The following is a 19,280-nucleotide window of genomic DNA, read 5'->3' on the forward strand; positions in this document are numbered from 1 at the left end:
TTCCAGTGTTGTAAGCGTTTTCCTAAACCATGGGATTAAGGCAGATAAGGGTTTTCGTTTATATATTATTGTCTGTTTTCATAATACTGTCTATTTTTCTTATAGTAATTCAAACAATTGTCAAATTTATATATAAGAACTCTTTTATTCATATCAATGTTGAATGCACACCGGTTGATTTTGATGGATATCCTATTTATAGAAGGATGAAAGAGCAAATTCAAAATATTATGATGAAATAAAAATGTATTACGACCGTAAATATTTGTTTGAATGTGAAGTTGCGTAGAAAATATTTTCTTTTGATATGGATTAAAAAGAACCATCGGTCGAGAGACTAAATTTTCATTCGGAAGACGAACAACATGTCATATTTGAATATCACAAACACATTTATAATAAATTATTGATAATTAATAAAGAAAACCAATCAATTTATTCAACATCAAACATTGTATATAATTTTTATTTTCAAAATATGTAAAATAAATAATATCAATATCATGTATTTTATTTTTATATACAATCAATAAAATTTTATCTACTTTTACGTGAATTTTAATCCCGCATATAAAATTTTATATACATTTCGAACTAAACCCGCATATAATCTAATTATCTATTTTTTTAATCAATTAAATTAATCGATCTGTTTCTAAGAGAGTATTCAAAGCAGAGACACAAAACACTAGTGGTGTGAGACGGTGAAATTGGAGAATTTGAAGTACTGTAGCACCACCAACATTTGAATTCTTCAATTGTGGCCCTAATTCGCTGTACAGCGCGGGATTTTTTTTAACGGAGCAGAGAAGCTGAATACATTCATTCTTCAATCTTCCACAAACACCATCTTATTGATAGAGTCAAAAACAAATACCATTTTCTCATTCTCTCACATTTTCTTTCATCCTTCCACTCATGGATAGAATTCATGTAACTGTTCGTGCAAGACCTCTCTCGCCGGAGGACGCAAAAACCAGCCTATGGAGAATCTCCGGCAACTCCATTTTCATTCCCAACCACTCCTCCATCTTCGAATTTGGTACTCCTCATTTTCATCTCCATTTCCCTTTTATTTTTCACAATTTTTCTTTTAATTTCAAATTATGCTGTGTAGATCAAGTATTCGATGAAAATGGTAAAACATCTCAAATCTATGAAACTCGTACCAAGGACATAGTTGCTGCTGCAGTCAGTGGATTCAATGGTGAGTGGTTTAAGGTTTTTGAACTTAGGGTTTTTGAATTGTTAATTTAGGTTTTTGAACTTGAAATGAAGGTACTGTTTTCGCTTATGGACAAACTAATAGTGGGAAGACTCATACCATGCGTGGATCTAAAGCCGAGCCTGGAGTCATTCCTCGCGCTGTGCAGGATTTATTTGAAATTCTTCAACAAGTAATCACTATTGCTAATTTTTTCTGTTTTCTTTAGAAATGGTGAACTTGTTATGATATGATTTCATTCATGAGTGCTTTGGTTGGAATTGAAGTGTTGAGTGTTGACAATGCACGTACCTGTCTTACAAAGCAGTTGCACAGTGCCTAAAGTGCACAAAAAGTAATTAACAACATACAAGGTGTGAAACACACCTCCACATTGATATCCAAATGCTAAAACAGTGCTGACATATTACGTTGACATGAAAGAGACAGCTGGTAAAGATACTCTTGGCCGCATCAAAAGTATCAAGGGAAGCCATGCTCGGTAAACAAAGGCGAAAATCACGTTGAACTTGAGAAATAGAGGTTGTTTGAACTAGAGCGTGTATTTTTGTGGATCAAAACTGGAAAGTGAGGGAAGATCTAGAACCACTTGGCCGAAGCGTGCCGGATGGGTTAGACAGCGACTAGAGTGGAGGCGCGGCGCACTGTAATGTGCGGTGAGAGTGCCTAGAGCATCATCTAATGACAAGCTTTAGGGAATGGTTCAAGAGGCGAGAGTGATGGTGGTGGTTAATCGCCGAAAAGGTCTCCGGAGATGGTGATTGCAGCGACGACAGTGGCTCGAATCTAGTATTATATTCCTAACTGTTTGGTAACTCCAAAGTAGGATTGAACCAAACTCTAGATACCATGATGAGTTTGTGATTCTGTGTATGTAAATTAGACTACGCTCACCTCTAGTATGTATAATAAATACAGTAGATTCTAATTGACATGACTTGCTGATTATAATCCTGATAAGAAATACTAGGATTTGATTCTTTGATTCTAACATGTCCAAATATACAAATATTTACTAAATTTATCATTATGACTCATTGTTCTAGTCCTCTATTTGGATGGATCTGACACTTTAAAATGTTAAGGGATTAACTTGATCATAAAAATCTTTGAAGGCTAATATGATGAAATCGTAATCATTGAAAGGCCAATTTAGAGGTTTCTATCTAGAGCAAGTTCGTTATTATTTCTATACATGAGATTCCACATTTATCTACATCGGCGAGAGATGAATAGAGTATTGTTTTGCAACATGTACAAAATTTAGATTTGTTATTAAGTTAGTTGTTTGTCTGAGCTCTTCAATAACCGATTACCTGTTTGATAACCAATTGATACAAATTAACTAATAAATCACTCATAATTAACTAGTGTACAAAAGATGAAGAAGGTATTGTGACTATTGTCTGGTGTAGAATAAATATTTTCCTTTCCAAATCTTGTATAGCTACATAGGGTAGATAAAAGATGATATTAATGGTATTCTAGTTCAGCGTAGATGGACAATTTTCCATAGAAAAAACATTTCTCAACACCAGTTTAAATTTCATAATTAAATTCATTGTGTTTCATATTTTTCATGACTACACTTTGGGTGGATAGTTTACTCCTGCATAAAATCAATATTAGCTACTTCATCCTTACTTTAGATCCCTTAAGAAATGGTTCTTTAGATCTTATGCTTGCTTACTTTTTTTCAATGTTGAACAAGATTTTTTGAGAGCTTTATTGCTGGAATAGATTTCAGATGCTTGAATTAGAGTTTGATCAAGAATCTTTCTCAACCAAATAGCTTGACTTGCATAAGAAGCTACTACACAGCTACTAGACCTGCTTCTCTTGTTGATAAAGTAACAATTGTTTTCTTCTTAGAAGACTATCAAATATTTAGAAGTGAGTTTTAATTAGGAAGGTTCAAGAAATAAGTCTATATTTCACCAAATGCACCTATAAATATCTCTTATACTTGTCATTTTGAATCTAGGAAATAACAATTCTCTCATAGAAATACTTTTCTTCCTCTAACTAAGTGGTATTAGCATGGTTGTGAGAGTTGAGAGATGGAAAGCCGTGACTACACTATTTTCCATTTTCCTATTCTTACAAAGTGAATAGAGTTGATAGGAATCAACCTTGACTTGCAACTACTAGTTGTTACTCTTGAAAACTACTGGCTGTGATAACTGTTTTACTCAGTGAGGTTTTATCCTTTGGGCATCTAGGGATGATCCTAAGGTCTGACAATCTAGGCTATTCTATCGTGATATCATCATGGCATTGTTAAAATTTTCCAAGTTCTTAGTTTCTCTATTCAATATTGACTCTCATGGATGATTTTTTTTTTTAGGATGTTGATCGAGAATTTCTTCTTAGAATGTCATACATGGAGATTTACAATGAAGAGATAAATGATTTATTGGCTCCTGAACATCGAAAACTGCAGATTCATGAAAATATAGAGGTTATTATTATTTTTTTCTTATTGCTGTGTGATATTTGCTCATGTTTGGAGTTATATTTGTACTTTCTTTGAATTCACAGCGGGGAATATATGTTGCGGGCCTACGAGAAGAAATTGTTACCTCTTCTGAGCAAGTTCTTAATCTCATGGAGTTTGGAGAATGTAATTTTTTGGCATTTTTCTTGAGTGTTACTTTTATCAGTTTCTGTGTTGCTTAAATTTCCATTCATGTATATTTGGTATATCTTATGCTATTGATTCATCTTGACAACTAATTTTTCTTTCCATTCTTTGAATTTGTATCAGCTCATAGACATATCGGAGAGACAAATATGAACTTGTACAGTAGTAGATCCCATACTATTTTTCGCATGGTAAACAATATTCTTTCAGATTTTATGCTTTTCTTTAAAAAAGTTTGTTGATGCTTTTCCCTCCAATAATTAAAATCTTGTGTTTAATAGATAATTGAAAGCAGAGATAGAAATGAAGATGAAAGCACTGGTAGCTCTTGTGATGCTGTTCGTGTATCAGTGTTGGTATGTCAATGTTTCAAGTAGAAATTTGTCTCTTACTGAAAAGTCTTTACTTATTGCGTATAGGTATTTATCCATTCACCTGCATGACACATGTATTTTTCTCTCATTTTGTTGTTGGAATGAATATTCGTATAAACTTTCATATTTTTAATCATTATCTTAATTTTTTTGATAGAATTTAGTGGATCTTGCTGGTTCAGAGCGTGCTGCAAAAACAGGAGCAGAAGGTGTACGTCTCAAAGAGGGATCACACATAAACAAAAGTTTAATGACTTTGGGAACTGTGATTAAAAAATTGAGTGAATGCGTTGAGAGTCAAGGGTAAGTTTAGCTTATTATATTTTAGCTTTGTGTTTCAGTGAGAGAAATTGAAAATATAAACTTTGATGCAGGGGTCATGTTCCATATCGAGATAGCAAGCTTACAAGAATTTTGCAACCTGCTTTAGGGGGAAATGCTAACACAGCTATAATATGTAATATCACTCTTGCTCAGGTAAGATATCCCTCCATTGTGTCTTATGCTTCATTCACACCATTTTATCAGATATTTACAAGTTTAACCCTTTTTCTGTCCATTGTAAACAATTTCTTTTCCAAATTTCTTAATATAAAGCACCGCCGATGTTTCCCGACAATGAGCTTTTATATCATTGTGAAATTCTGGTGTAGTCAGTATTCAGATGTTCTACTTCAAGTCATGACATCTGATCTAACATTGTACCTAATACAGCAAGACAGTTATTACACTCTGTACTAATGTGCACCCTTTCACAGTGTCACATCCTCTCCTTCTATGTCATCCTAGAATGGAGGAACACTTAGTTATGTGCACCATAACATTCACTACTGTTGTTTTCCTACACAGTTATCAGCACGATGTCTAAATCCTGTTTTGGACATCATCTGTTACATTGTTCCAGTTTGTTGGTCATGTACTTGTATTTCCTAGATTAAAGGTTGTAACAAGTTAAACTAATCTCCACTTATTAAGGAGCTAACAAATAGATTATTTGTTAGGTTCATTAATTGTAGCTTAGTTGTTAGTTTCCTAGATTTTAGATCAGCTGGTGGATTCCTGAAGAATAGCCTGAGAAAAATCCTGAAACAGAAAACTAACCATCCAACAATTTAGCATATGCAGTCGTGAGTGAATGTCACAACATTCCGTTTGACATCCAAGTCCAGAACCCTATGCTAAGTCTGTTTGGTTCCTGAAAACAGACTGTGCTAAATTTGCTGTACTGTAAAAGACCAACCAGTCTCTACTTCAGTATCAGCTTACTGGAAGAACTGTCAAGACATCCAGTTTGACAGTTTCACAATGATCTTTTGGCCAGGTCTGTTGTGCTCTTGAACTCCAGACTTCACTACATACTGAACTGAATTCATCAGCTTATTAAACAGTATGTGCTGTTGTTGATGAATGTCAAAACATTCTGATTGACATTCCAACAGAAGGCTATGTATCAGGTCTGCTATTATCTTGATGAACAGACTGGAATACATGCTTAGTTATGGCAGACATGATTATATCATACAGAAGGAAAACAAACACAGGAAATTGTTAACCCAGTTCAGTCCAACATGACCTACATCTGGGGGCTACCAAGCCAGGAAGAAGATCCACTATTAGTAGTATCAATTCAGAGTTAAACTCCCCCGTTTACAACTCATCACTTAATCCCTACCCAATGCAATCTATACCTAGGAACTCCTAGATAGAAACCTCCAGTTTCCATTCCTATCACTACAAATACAATGTAATGTGCAAACACCTTGAACTTGCTTCACAGCTTCATTCAAGAACATAATCACTCTTGCCTACAGGCTTTGAGTGACAAACACTCTCAGGTTTACCACTGAGAAACACATGGTAACCTTCCCACAGATTGGGAGGTTTACCTTACACACACCCCTAAAAATTCATTCTAAGAGGCTTACAAAAACTAGATTACAATCAGCTATTTATAACCTAATCACCCAACTGGATTTGGGCCTTCAGAAAGTTGCAGCAGACTTGTTCTTTGCTGTTGCAACTTCAGCAGAAAAATTCTGCTACAAACAAGGTCTTCAAGTTCCTAAACTCTCTCCATATATATCTCCATGTTTAGAGCCTATATATATTCTGATTTAGTCTTCAAGACCTCCACATGGGAGTTAGGATATTCACCAGATATCCTTGCTGATCCCATGACATATACTGAATTAATTAATTCAGTTTCCTACACATGTGCGATGTCACAGACCTGATGTCGTGACATCGTACATGACATGTTGGTCCAGATGTTGACTTTCTTCAACCCAACATATTAAAACAACAGAGATGATTACATTATTTGTTTTCTAAAATTACTGCCAATCCTAAGGAATCAACACATTGCAATTACTAACACATGTACATTTATGTCCGTCCTCCATAGATGACATGTATTAAATTTAGTTTCAAATTTCTTCTTTTCCTCCTCCCAAACAACTAGCCATTTGCTACATGTCATACTTTTCTAATTTCAACTCATCTATATTCTATTTGACATTTTTATGAAGGAATCTCAATTTTTCTTTAATTTTATGTGATTCTATTTATTTCATATGTGGCAGATACATACAGATGAAACTAAAAGCAGTCTACAATTTGCAAGCCGAGCTTTGCGTGTTACAAATTGTGCTCAAATCAATGAGGTTTCTCCTAATTCATTCCTCTCATTTGAAGTGCTTTTTTATTTTGATCTTGTTCTCTTTATTTTGATCTTGTTCTCTTTATTTTGGTATCATACTATCATACAACATTTTGTTGTACTTTTCTATTTGTTGTGTCTTATTATCCGTGGTTATGCTTTGCCCTGAAGTGGTATGATGTTTTTCCTCTTTGTTTACGCTCCAGATTATGACAGATGCTGCTTTATTAAAACGCCAAAAGAAGGAAATTGAAGAGCTTCGTGCTAAATTGACGGTTGATCTAATTTTTTGTTGCCATTTTTTTAATTTATCTTTTATAACCATTTCTGCTTGATTGTAAATAAACACAATTTGGTTTTCTTAAATATTGCTAAAATTATATTTGGACCTTTCTTTAGGGTTTTCGTTCAGAGCATTTGGAAGAGGAGATTCTGAGCCTTCGAAATACATTGTTACAGGTGCATGAATTTTCCTTCTTAGTTAATCATTACAAAATTCTCGCTTATTCATTATGTTACGAACTTACAATGCTTTTTTTTTGTCAGTCTGAACTAGAAAGGGAACGCATAGCTTTGGAATTAGAAGAGAAAAAGAAAACACAAGGTGAATGGGAAAAGAGACTGCATGATCAAGCCAAGAGAATTGAAAACTTGAGCTCAATGGTTTTGTTTTCAAATAGGGATGAGAGTGTCAAATATACTAAAAAGGTATTACTAATGCATGTGCAAATATATCTGGTATTGAAATACATTTACAAATATATTAAATAGGTATTACTAATGCATGTACACATCTATTATATGCGGTTGGAGTAGGTTGGTTTGTATTAGGCTCTTAATGGAGTAGTTGAATTGAGTGAAAGTCAATAAATAAGAGTTATATATATTTCTCAAAAAATAAAGTGTAATATAACACCTTCAATTGCTTCTGTAATATGTGAATGAAGGTAGCTATATATGTTATGTTCCTTCAGAGATAATCATCAGAGTTATATCACAGTGTAGTAATCTCTTGTGAGTTTGCTTTTTGCATCATGATATGTCGATTTATATCAAATAAATTGATAGAAAATATAAAAACTGAAATTAGACTTTAGCTTGAAATAAGATGACTCAATACGATTCAACACATATAATAAGAGTCCGGTGGATTCAATACACATGATTTGAGAAATATAGAGCAGAATAGAATACCACTGATATAAATGCTATGTTTTAGGCTAGAATAATTGGACACTCATCATTCGTATTAGTCTATTGTGGTTTACCTATTCTTACCCCAACTACATCAGAGATGTAAAGCCACATACAACAGTTGCTAAACCGGCTGACTGTGCACATTGCACCAACAACTGGTTTTTCTAATTTCCTTTTGCATGCTTATTTTTCCAGTCCCCTTGATGCATTGATTTCCTACATAAGCATGTTTATTTAATTTTTCTTTTGGCCAGCACTAACTCAACTAATATGCTTTTGCCTGATCTTTTTGTATTTCTTGCATTCTCCTTTCCTCACTACCATTGGTTAATTGAGTTTTTTCGTGCTCTGCAGGAGAAGAGGCGGGGTACATGGTGTCCTGGAAATCTTTCACAGGTGCATCTTAAAGATGTAACCTGTTACTTTCTTTCTAATAATTCATTATCAGTTCTGATGGGTCTTATATGAATTATGATTTGGTGTTTGTTTGTGATTCTAGTTAAATTACTTTTATTATCGTAATCATATTATTTATTTGTTTTATGCACTTCAGGTGCATTCTAGCATCCACACCGATGTTTCTACCTCAGAACCTATTCAACCTAAGCTAGAAATGGGACCACTTGTTCCTTTCAACGAACTCATAGATAAAGATTTCAATGTGGACGATTCCTGTAAGAACGAAGAGGATACTAAAGGTGATGCAAATAACGATCACAATCTACCAAACCCTCGTGCTTTATTGCTTGTGACAAACAGGAAAAGAGATTCATCATGGAAGAAAAGATTATCTATGGTTTGACATATCATATGGCTTATTAGTATTTCCTATTCTTCAATTCTCTATAGTTTGTATTCTAACATGTTGCAATTATATAGCAGGAAGACAACGAATATCTACAACAGCAATCAGAATATGACAGTCTTAGAGAGTCAGAGGCTATTCTTGTTATCAAAAGACTTCAAGAGCAGGTTTTTCATCTCAGCTTATTCTTTCTTAGTTCCAATTCCAAAAGTTTATTTGATTTTTACAATTGTAACTGTTTTCTGCTCTGTGCTGCATGAAATGTGTTTAAGGAAAGTGGGAATGAACACAAGAATTAGAATTGTCATGGTTTAATACAAAAAGATTAAGTGTTGTAAACATCTTATATTTGTAATCATTTGGAACTTTTGTATTCAGTCCATTAATCAAGACCCATTAGGTTTAGAATAGCCTATTTAAACGAATTTGTGCTTGTATCCTATGAACAACTTTGAAATATATCTAAAATATTTCCTACATGGTATCCTGAGCTCTTCGTTTTGGGGCTAGCTTCCGCATACACCGTAACTTCTGTCATTGTGGTAAACCTTAGCCACCTTCATTGAGGCCCTTTGCTGCTTTTCATTGCAGTATTGTAATAAAATGCATTTTTGTGATTTCTAGACGCGTCTTGCTTATATTTTTCGTCCTGTATATTGAAGATTAACGTTTTGGAAATGGAAAAGCTATCAAGCCAACAGAACCTGGATACTGTTTATGATTTAGCAACCGAGCAGAATGTGAGTGCTAGGGAGAAAATTGAAGAGGTAGTCATTGTTTTTCTTAATAGTGTTTCTTCAACGGTGCTTTCTAATCTAATTGAAAGATATTTATATTAGATTATTGATTGCACATTGAGTATCATTGTTAATTTCATAATTGCACAATGTTTTATGAATTTTTATTTAGTTATTTGAAAGTGCTCATTGTTATGTAAAAAATTGTGTCATTTTTTTTCTTCCTTATTCACATTTCTAATTCCTGAATTTTGTTTCATCTACTTAGCTCAATAATGAGCTTATAAAAGCACAGGAGGCAGCTCAAGTGGCCAATGAACAACTTATTTCCAGTCAAACTGTGAGCAACATTGACGCATGCATTTTATGCTTTGTATAAACTATTACATTCTTGGTTAATTATGATTTCATGGTTATATAACCTTTCCTATAAAATGGATTTTTGATGTTTCATGTAGGATGAGAATGTTGACTTTATAGCTAGTGTTTCCATGGGAATCGAAGACGTAATGTCCGAAGTACAAAACTCGAAAGAAGCTGTTCAAAGTGTTATTTTGATGATTGATGATGCGACTAAAAGTTTCTCTACTCTCTGTCATATACTCCTTGTAAGTATTATTCCGGCGGTATATTGGATAAATGTAATGAAGAAAATTTGCTTAGTGTTTATTTCATAAAGTGTCTTGAGCAGCTATTTTTTGTTTTCTAACTAATTTTTGTATCTAAGTAAGTATGTTTAGACTCGTCAATTTTGATTTCAATTTATGATTTGATGCAGGGTTTCAAAACCTCAATATTTCAAGATTCTGCGGGACAAAAATTAATCTTTAATAATTGTCAGAAGTTGAATTCTTGCTTAACTCAAACAATATCCGAGCTTGAGAATCAGAAGGTAAAATTTCCTTTCTATTATGGTATGTTTCTAGTCATATCCAAGTTCTCTGGTAGGTCTAATATTTTGGTTGCAGATTCTTCTCGACAGCCAGTTATCGAATATTCAAAAGCTTCTTGAGGAATCAAAACTAGATGCTCAGAGCTCCCATAATTCTTTGCTGGTGGGCCTTTATTTGATGACATGTTATCTGTACTATCTCTTGTTTTGCCGGATTGTGTAATGCACCATCTCGGGCATGCTAAGGTTTTGTTATTTTTATAGGAACGGTTAGAACAACAAGAATTGGAAAATCAAGAGCTGATTTCTTATATCCAAACTCTTGAAAAAGAGGTAGCATGTTTAACATCATCTTCAGTGGCCAAGGAAAAGGAAACTCTAAGAAAAGATCTTGAGAAGGCAAAAACCAGGATGAAAGAAACTGAATCTAAGCTTAAGATCGCTATGCAAGAGAAAACAAAACTTGAGGTTTTTTTGCTATACTCAAGTGTTTTATTGGTTTCATTGTAACATATTGACTTGTCGTACGCATATAATTTTGTTCCCAACATATTTGTAGGGCGAGAAAGCCTCTGCTGAACGGGAGATCAAACGGTTGCATGGTCAGAATTCGCGTCTTGAACGCGATATCAGTAAACGTGATTCACTTGCTGGAAAGAGTTCAAAGATGTTTGATACTCAAAGACCAAAGGATCTTGCAGTTTCTCTGGTATAAGACCATGTGGTTATTACTTATTATTTAAGCAAGCCTTTAATTCCTTTTGTAGACAACTGATTGTAGCAAGAAATAAATAGGCTTTGTATTTATTTGTGGCCGTAGCAGCTGCAATTGCAGTGTAGAGTTTTATATTTTGAAATACAACTGCATCATTGAAGGCATCTCTTTCCTCTACAGATTTTCTATTTTGCTTTATATTTGGTTTGGAAATTTGTAATAATGAAAATTCGGCCAATGCAGTCTTGCATTATTTTTCATACACGATCTTTGTCTCACTATGTTTTTAAAAATTTTCAAGTAGGATAACTGATATTTTAAATATCTATGTATTGGTGATCAGGAAGAGTACAAAAAGCTGGAAGTTTTTGCATTTGAATCGGAAACAAGAATCGCTTCGTTGGAAGAAGAAATATCAGCCGCGCTGAAAGAGAGAGAAGAGGTGATATCTATTAACGAAGCTTTGAATTCAGAATTGGAAGATTTGACTGAAAAACTGAGGACATCAACCTCTGAAATATATGATTTGAAGGAGGAGATTTCAGCTGTTGTAAGTTGTTCTGCAAAATTCTTCTTCGGTTTCTCCGTTCAACTTCGACTCATGTTAAACTATCGATAAAATGATGCAAAGAGCTGAGAAAAAAATAGTCATTAAAGAAAATTTAGAGTGAAAGATTCTGAATTTTTATTGCTGAAATTAACTATTGATATCTGTTGAGACCTTACATGTACTTAGTATTAGAGATCTTACATGCTCAAATCTGACATCTTATTCATGTGCATCCAGAAACAAAGATCGGAAGAATCTGACATCAACCAAAAAAAATTGGAAAGCTCGATCAAAGAATTGATGGAAGAAAAGGAGGAGTTCTCAATGGTAGTTCAATTGCCACTTTTTTTCTTTTGATTGTTATTCTTCCCTTTTTAAGGCAATTTCTTGTTATAAATGTAAAATTGTTTCAACGCGTTACCTTGATCTTGCAGCAACTTACAAATGCCTTATTGGAAAGAGAAGAGGAAAGGGCAATTTGGTCAGCCAAGGAGAAAGCTGCACTTCTAGGCATAGAAGAACAAGCACGGTCAAACAATGAGAAGATTACATCATTATCTACAGAATTATCAGAGGTAAGAATCACGGCTTTACTGATTAGAGTTAGTTTGGATAGAATTTTCAGCATACACTAGTAAAAGAAAAGTTGAAATGATTATTAATCTTCTAAATAACAGCTTTTCATATAAGTTGCAATTAACTTCTGTACATCAACTTTTTCAGAATCTCAAGATCAAAATTTCCACTGTTACTGAAGAAAGGGACAAATTGATGACCGAGATGGAAGATCAACAGAAACATATTATGGAAGTGGAACTCCTGCTAAAACATTGTCAAGATGAGGTAAACTAAGGATTGTCTTATGATTGTTACCTTACAATGTTTTTAATCATATTTTTTTACAGTTGTCAAGGGAAAAAGACCATATGAAGGAGCTCAGTGATAAAATTTCCAGCATGGAAGTCAAAATGCATGCTGTAAGTGAATTATATTTGTTCTCCTCATTAATGTTCCTCCATGATAAGCTATAGACTAGTTCCATTATTGAACATTGAAGGGGTCATCTTATTCTCAGAAATATCCTGTTTTATCATGTACAGGATAAAGTTACAAACATCAATGAAACAGCTAAGCTTAGAATGATGCTCCGTGGAACACAAGCGAAGCTAGATGCTTATCGTTTGCGATATAAAGAAGCAATTGAAGAATCAGATTCGTTAAAATTAAAGTACAAAGAAGCTTCAGAGAAGCTGAAAGACATGCTTCGCTCGCAGGGACTAGAGTTGATGGACCTAAAGAAACAGCTAGCTGCTGTCAAATGACAATAGGAACTTTTTGTTTATATAACCTGACCTCTCATGTAGTTATATATGAAGCACTTCAACACAGACACAACATACAATTAGGAGTCAACAAGATAACAATCCGGCTTAAACCACATTTGACTCAAACTGCAGTTGGTATACATAAATTCAATTCCGTCCATTTTTCTCTTGTAGATTGGGCAGGTTACTGATCACACGGGACACGGGTTTGCAGATGGGTTCATGCTGTTTTTATAGGAATTCTTTTTTAGGTTCTTTGTAAAGATGCCCGTGCTTATTAGTGACCACATAAATTTGTGTGTGTGCGCGCGCGCATACATGGTAGTCAAAAATTGCATGTAACTCTTAAAATCGTTTGATTATACGTGTGTAGGTGTGAAATTTGTGTTGTACCGACTGTAAAATCAATAGAATGAAATTGGAATTTAACACGATTTTTAACGAGTTAATTCGTTGTAAAATCAATGAAATCGCTTAAAATATGGTCAACTTGTTATTTGTTTCTAGTTAATAACCAGCTATCTGATTAAAGAAAATAAGAATCTCATGATTAAGTAGCTTATATTTCAACTTGACATATTAATTAATTTTCACGGTTAAGTAGCTTATATTTCAACATGACATATTATCGAATTTTATGGTTAAGTAGCTTATATTTTAACTTCATATATTATCTAATTTAATTTTTATCTTCTATATTTTGTACTTTCGTATAAGTTAATAGTAGTACACTTTGAGTCCGGATCACTAGATATATGTAATATGTCTATAAAAGTAATGTAATTTGGGTGGTTTGATATATTTTGACTTTATAATTGAGTTAATATTTTAAAATACTTATGTATGTAGTGTAATATTGGCATATATATATATAATATCAGAAATGATATCCTTACATTTGTTTATACACGTATACCGTATAAACATACTGATCTTTTTGTAATTCATTAATTTAATAGGGATAAGTTGGTCATTTGTACTTTAGGTTTTAGGGTAACTCAAAAGCACACACATCACTGCAGAGTGTACGCTAAATATTGAAGTTGCTCTCTCAAAAACCAGTTGCGCTCTCCATCTCCATCTCGTCACCGCCGCGCGTCGCGTCTCCATCTCATCACCGCCGCACGCCACGTCTCCATCTCGTTACCGCGGTGTCTCCATCTCCGTCACCACTGCGTCTCCGTCACCGTCTCCATCTCCGTCACCGCCACCGCGTCCTTCCGTCTTCATCTTCTACGTGTCATCCTGTTCGTCTTCATCATCTCCGTCTCAAGGTTAGATGGTTACACTTCCACCATATTAACACTGGAAATTTAGGGTTAACGCCTTTTAGGATGGCATTTACAGGGGAATCAGAAGCATGTACAAGATTCCTTGGAAATTTAGGGTTTAGGTTGAGTGATTTATGTGTTTCTTTGGTTTTTAATTCCATGGTTGTAGTACTGTTTTTTTGGTTCTGTTTTGTTATTAGGTGATTTATTGCCGAAACTATGACATCATCAAAAAATGGCGATGAAACTGAAGTAAGTAATAGGCATAGGTTTAAACTTTTATTTGTTTACATATTGTAGTTGGTTTGCACTGTTGGTTAATCAAGTTTTTTCATGAACTTAAGGTGCGAATGAGGCATAGCTGTATCCCGGTGAATTTGAGCAGCATCAATGAAAAGTTAACAAAAACTCAACGTGCTCACATCGAATGCACCCCATTCAAATGGGCGATTGATATTTCTAACAACTTCTCAATCTCAGGTGGTTTATTATGGGAGTTGGTAAGTAGATGGGATGTACGTAGTAGGGGATTTAGGGTTAGGGATAGAATAGTTCCCTTTACTCCAATTGATATTTCTTTTGCTCTTGGATTGTCTATTGTTGGTAAGTCTCTAGTAGTAGAAGAAGATCAACAATGTGAAACATTAGATCTATTTAAAGGGGCTGATATACCCATTAACAATATCCGCAAACAACTTCGTTACCATAAGAAAAAATTAGTTAATTTTGTTAGACTTTACATATTACTTGCATTTGCGGAGTTTTACTTTCCCAAAACAGGGAATAAGGTATTTACGGGATTTGTTAAGCAATTGGATGATTTGGATTCCCTTGATGCCCATAGTTGGGGCATTGCTGTTTATAACTTTGTGGTTTCTAGTTTATGTGAGTCTTCAATTGTGTTGAAGGAGGGAAAAAACAAGGCACAAAGACATTTAAACGAGTGTGCTGCCATATTACAGGTAAATATATTATACTACTTTATAGTTCCATATTGTGTTTTGAAACTTTGAAACTTTTCAATTTTGAAATTTACAACTCCTAATATTTGTTACAAATTTAGACATTCAACCACTTATCTTTGGGGAAAACACCAACTGTTTCTAGGTTTAGTTTTCCACGTGTATTGAATTGGCCGATTATAAGTATGCAGAAGAAAAATATTGAAAAAGCATTTGAAAAAAATATGGTAAGATTTTGTGTGTTTGAATTGAGAAAATTATTTTTTCTATTGTTGTGTGTTGATTGACTTTTATTTTGTTAGATAATTGATAGAGTGGTTGCAACAGAAGAAGAGCTAAAATATGACATAGTCAATGCTGCCCTGTTTGAACAAGGACAACAATTTGTGGATGTTATTAATTATCATAGATTGGTGGCTGAGAATAAAGATTTTAAAGAGAGGATAACGGTTCTTGAGTATGAAGTGAGGAACTTTGGCTAGAGATGTTGGATATAACACTCCATTTAATGATGATGCCAATGTTGCGGAAAATCAATCAAAGTCTAAATCCAACATGGCTACAAGAATGATGAAGAAACCAAGGAAGCGTGGAAAAAGAACCAGACTTAATTTGTAAATCATTAGTGTTGTAGTGTAGAATTTGTGTAATATGTATTGCAAAACTTGTACCAATTATGATGTGTTGTAGTGCAATGTTGACAATTTGTGGTTGTATTTTGTTTATGTGCACAATGTCCTGATTATGTTATCGTTCATTTTATGGTTAATGTGTTGAGAATGTGTTGAGTATGTTATAGTTCATTATGTTGTTAATGTGTTGAGAATGTGTTATAGTGAATATTGTTCCATCAATGTATTAACCAAGTTTGATTTAACAATTTCCCTTGTTTTGAAGTCTGGAACTGCATTAACCAACTTCATGAAAGGTATTAACCAGGTCTGGGACTGCCATTTCCCTTGTTTTAAAGTCTTAAACTTTCGTTAACCAACTTCATGAAATGTATTAACCAAGTCTGATTTGACAATTTCCCTTGTCTTGAAGTCTGGAACTGCATTAACCAACTTCATGAAAGGTGTTAACCAGGTCTGGGACTACAATTTTCCTTGTTTTAAAGTCTTGAACTTTCGTTAACCAACTTCATGAAATGTATTAACCAAGTCTGAAAACGCAATTTCCATTATTTTAAAGTCTGGAATTGCATCAACCGAAGTTAAACTTCCATTAACCAACTTCGTGAAATGTATTAACCAAGTCTGGGACTGCAATTTCCATTGTTTTGAAGTCTGGGACTGCAATTTCCATTGTTTTGAAGTCTGGCACTGCATTAACTGAAATTAAACATCCATTAACCAACTTTGTGCAATGTATTAACCAAGTCTGGGACTGCAATTTCTCTTATTTTAAAGTCTGACACTGCACTAACCGAAGTTAAACTTCCATTAACCAACTTAGTGCAATGTATTAACCAAGTCCGGGAATACAATTTCTCTTGTTTTAAAGTCTGACACTGTACTAACCGAAGTTAAACTTCCATTAACCAACTTCGTGCAATGTATTAACCAAGTTTGGGACTGCAATTTTTCTTGTTTTAAAGTGTGGCACTGCACTAACCGAAGTTAAACTTCCATTAACCAACTTCGTGCAGTGTATTAACCAAGTCTGGGACTGCAATTGCAATAACAAAATATTTTATATATTATATACACCAACAAAGTTCAGTACAATTTAGATTATGACAAAAGTCAATTCACAATACTGCACCATTTACAATTTGGATTAATACAAAATTCAATTTACAATCTTTCAACATCCCACCCGAATATTCCACCTGAATAACCTGCACCACCAAATGTAACTATTGTTAGTGCATGTAATGTTTTGAACTAGATTAAAATAAATGTTTGAACATCATACCATTATGTCAAAAATTTCAAAATAGTATAGATATGTGACAATCTCCCCAAAATACACATGCCACTAGTCAATAACCAAAAACCCCAAAATCATCATAAATTTGTACAAACTTGAGATGAACCCGTCAAGGTTGTTTCACATGTTGTCAAAAGATCCATGAATGACATACAATTTCCAATCTGTACAATAACATACAAAAACCTAAAATATGACGTACGTAAAATCAAATACATAATAAATTAGTAGTTTAATGAGTGCACTTAATTTATCCTCAACATCTACATATGTTTTTCGCAACTCGTACATACGAATCTCTCAAATGGTACATGTGAATTCAAACATTATTTAATACAATTTTATAATGTACACAAACCACAATACTCGAATCTAAGTAATGCTCTCTATTAACAACCTCAAGAGATGATTCTACACAAATATTACTTCCAAACTGATTTTCCACCATTCCAATATTGCACTCCTACACATTTAAGAAACAAAATGTTAGATTCCACACACACACACACACACACACACACACACACACACACACACCCACACACACACACACGCACACGCACACGCACACGCACACACACACACACACACGCACACGCACACACACACGTACACACACACACGCACACACACACACACATACACGCACACACACGCACACACACACACACACACACGCACACACACACATACACACATTTAAGATATCATTTATTAACGAAAGTAGACATACTGTAGTAAACTCAGCGTGATCACTTTTTTTTGTTCGTTTCCTTGACCTCTTGGCGATCGTTTCGGCGACATATGTTTATCTTTTAGATGGAGGACGACCTTTGCGCTTGACATGTTTTGGACTGCGAATTCTATTACTATTGATTGGATTAAAATCATCATTGAGGTTTTCTTCAATAAGGGAACTATCCTTTGTGGACATATTAGAGCTAAACAAATGTAATGTTTCATGGAGGTCTTCGGTAGTCTCTTCTGACTCAGCAACTACTTCAGCAACCTCATAAAAATGCTTGCATAATTTGTCAAACCTGTCCATTTGTGGCTTCAACTCTGTTACACCATAACTAGTCTTGATATATGAATGCTTCCTTTTAATGTTTTTCTTCTATCTCGTTAAAACATACTTCTTTGGAAGACTTACAATCCTCTCCTGACTACACACGGATAACACATGCCGACACACAATACCTCTAAACTCAAATAATGAGCATTCACATTTGAAATCGTGGTTTTCCTTATTAAGCACAACTTTTAAGACTCGCTCTTTGCGTATGTCTCCAACTAATATCTCCTCCAACACATGATACGTAGCAAAGCAATCTTCCATGCTATTTAATGAGGCAGAACAATTCCTTTTAGATCTGAATTCCACTTGAATTTCCTTGAATTTGGCATTCGTAAACTCACTTTGGAATTGCTTCTCAATGGACGAGTTTGACCCACATAGAATTGTTGTATCCATCGAATTAAAATCAGCTTCAAATTCCTTTTCTGCCCGACTTCTAAGAGCATTATCATATTGTTTCATGAACTGATTTAGACTTGTTGTAGAATTGATATATCCATCAAAGAAAGCATGTATGCTCTCACTACTTTGCGTAGTTGACATACCAGCCCAAAAATAGATCCTTAACAAAGTTGGTGCCCACATATGATGCTCAATATATAACCCACCAAACCAATCATTTTCTTGGAGATCAAACTTTTCTATGAAGGAACACCATTTTTATTTCAAAACTAGCTGTTGTAAATGTATCATAGACGACTTCTTTCATTGCATACTTGATCCTTTTGTATTCACCATATCCACTTAGATTTTCTGGATTTTTTTTCATTATATGGCATAGACACCACCTATGACGAGCTGTAGGGAAGACTAACTCAATAGCATTTTTCATAGCCTTACATAATGATTCTAAATAATTTTCTATTTTTCTTCAAAAACCATGTATGTGATTGAGTAAAGAAAAGAATAGTTGA

General features: G+C 34.2%; 3 protein-coding genes across 3 annotated transcripts; 2 read left to right on the top strand and 1 right to left on the bottom strand.

Moving 5' to 3' along the window:
- The first annotated feature begins 637 nt into the window (after positions 1-637).
- Positions 638-13,557, top strand: LOC127092633 (kinesin-like protein KIN-7O). The gene is given in 29 exon segments (XM_051031521.1): positions 638-1,042; positions 1,118-1,207; positions 1,279-1,397; positions 3,573-3,686; positions 3,767-3,848; positions 3,993-4,060; positions 4,151-4,225; positions 4,401-4,546; positions 4,618-4,720; positions 6,826-6,906; positions 7,109-7,177; positions 7,302-7,361; positions 7,449-7,610; positions 8,454-8,510; positions 8,653-8,895; positions 8,979-9,071; positions 9,567-9,671; positions 9,910-9,981; positions 10,100-10,249; positions 10,420-10,533; positions 10,610-10,696; positions 10,798-11,001; positions 11,093-11,242; positions 11,592-11,798; positions 12,036-12,125; positions 12,233-12,429; positions 12,431-12,641; positions 12,704-12,775; positions 12,899-13,557. Coding segments are annotated over 29 exon segments (3,567 nt in total). The 5' UTR covers positions 638-918; the 3' UTR covers positions 13,121-13,557.
- A 721-nt stretch (positions 13,558-14,278) lies between these two features.
- LOC127094677 (uncharacterized) lies at positions 14,279-15,838 on the top strand. The gene is made up of 5 exons (XM_051033482.1): positions 14,279-14,397; positions 14,595-14,646; positions 14,739-15,356; positions 15,458-15,583; positions 15,659-15,838. Exons 2-5 carry the CDS (start codon positions 14,614-14,616, stop codon positions 15,836-15,838), a joined length of 957 nt encoding a protein of 318 aa, XP_050889439.1. The 5' UTR covers positions 14,279-14,397; positions 14,595-14,613.
- Positions 15,839-16,580: 742 nt separating this feature from the next.
- On the bottom strand, positions 16,581-18,909 carry LOC127094678 (protein FAR1-RELATED SEQUENCE 2). Its single transcript, XM_051033483.1, has 6 exons — positions 18,442-18,909; positions 17,647-17,751; positions 17,384-17,452; positions 17,116-17,196; positions 16,898-17,024; positions 16,581-16,687 (listed from the first exon to the last, which is right to left on the bottom strand). The coding sequence occupies exons 1-6, from the start codon at positions 18,907-18,909 to the stop codon at positions 16,581-16,583; spliced, it is 957 nt and encodes a 318-aa protein (XP_050889440.1).
- Positions 18,910-19,280: the final 371 nt, after the last annotated feature.

This window comes from Lathyrus oleraceus, chromosome 6 (assembly GCF_024323335.1).
Source record: "Lathyrus oleraceus cultivar Zhongwan6 chromosome 6, CAAS_Psat_ZW6_1.0, whole genome shotgun sequence".
NCBI classification, from domain to species: Eukaryota; Viridiplantae; Streptophyta; class Magnoliopsida; order Fabales; family Fabaceae; genus Lathyrus; species Lathyrus oleraceus.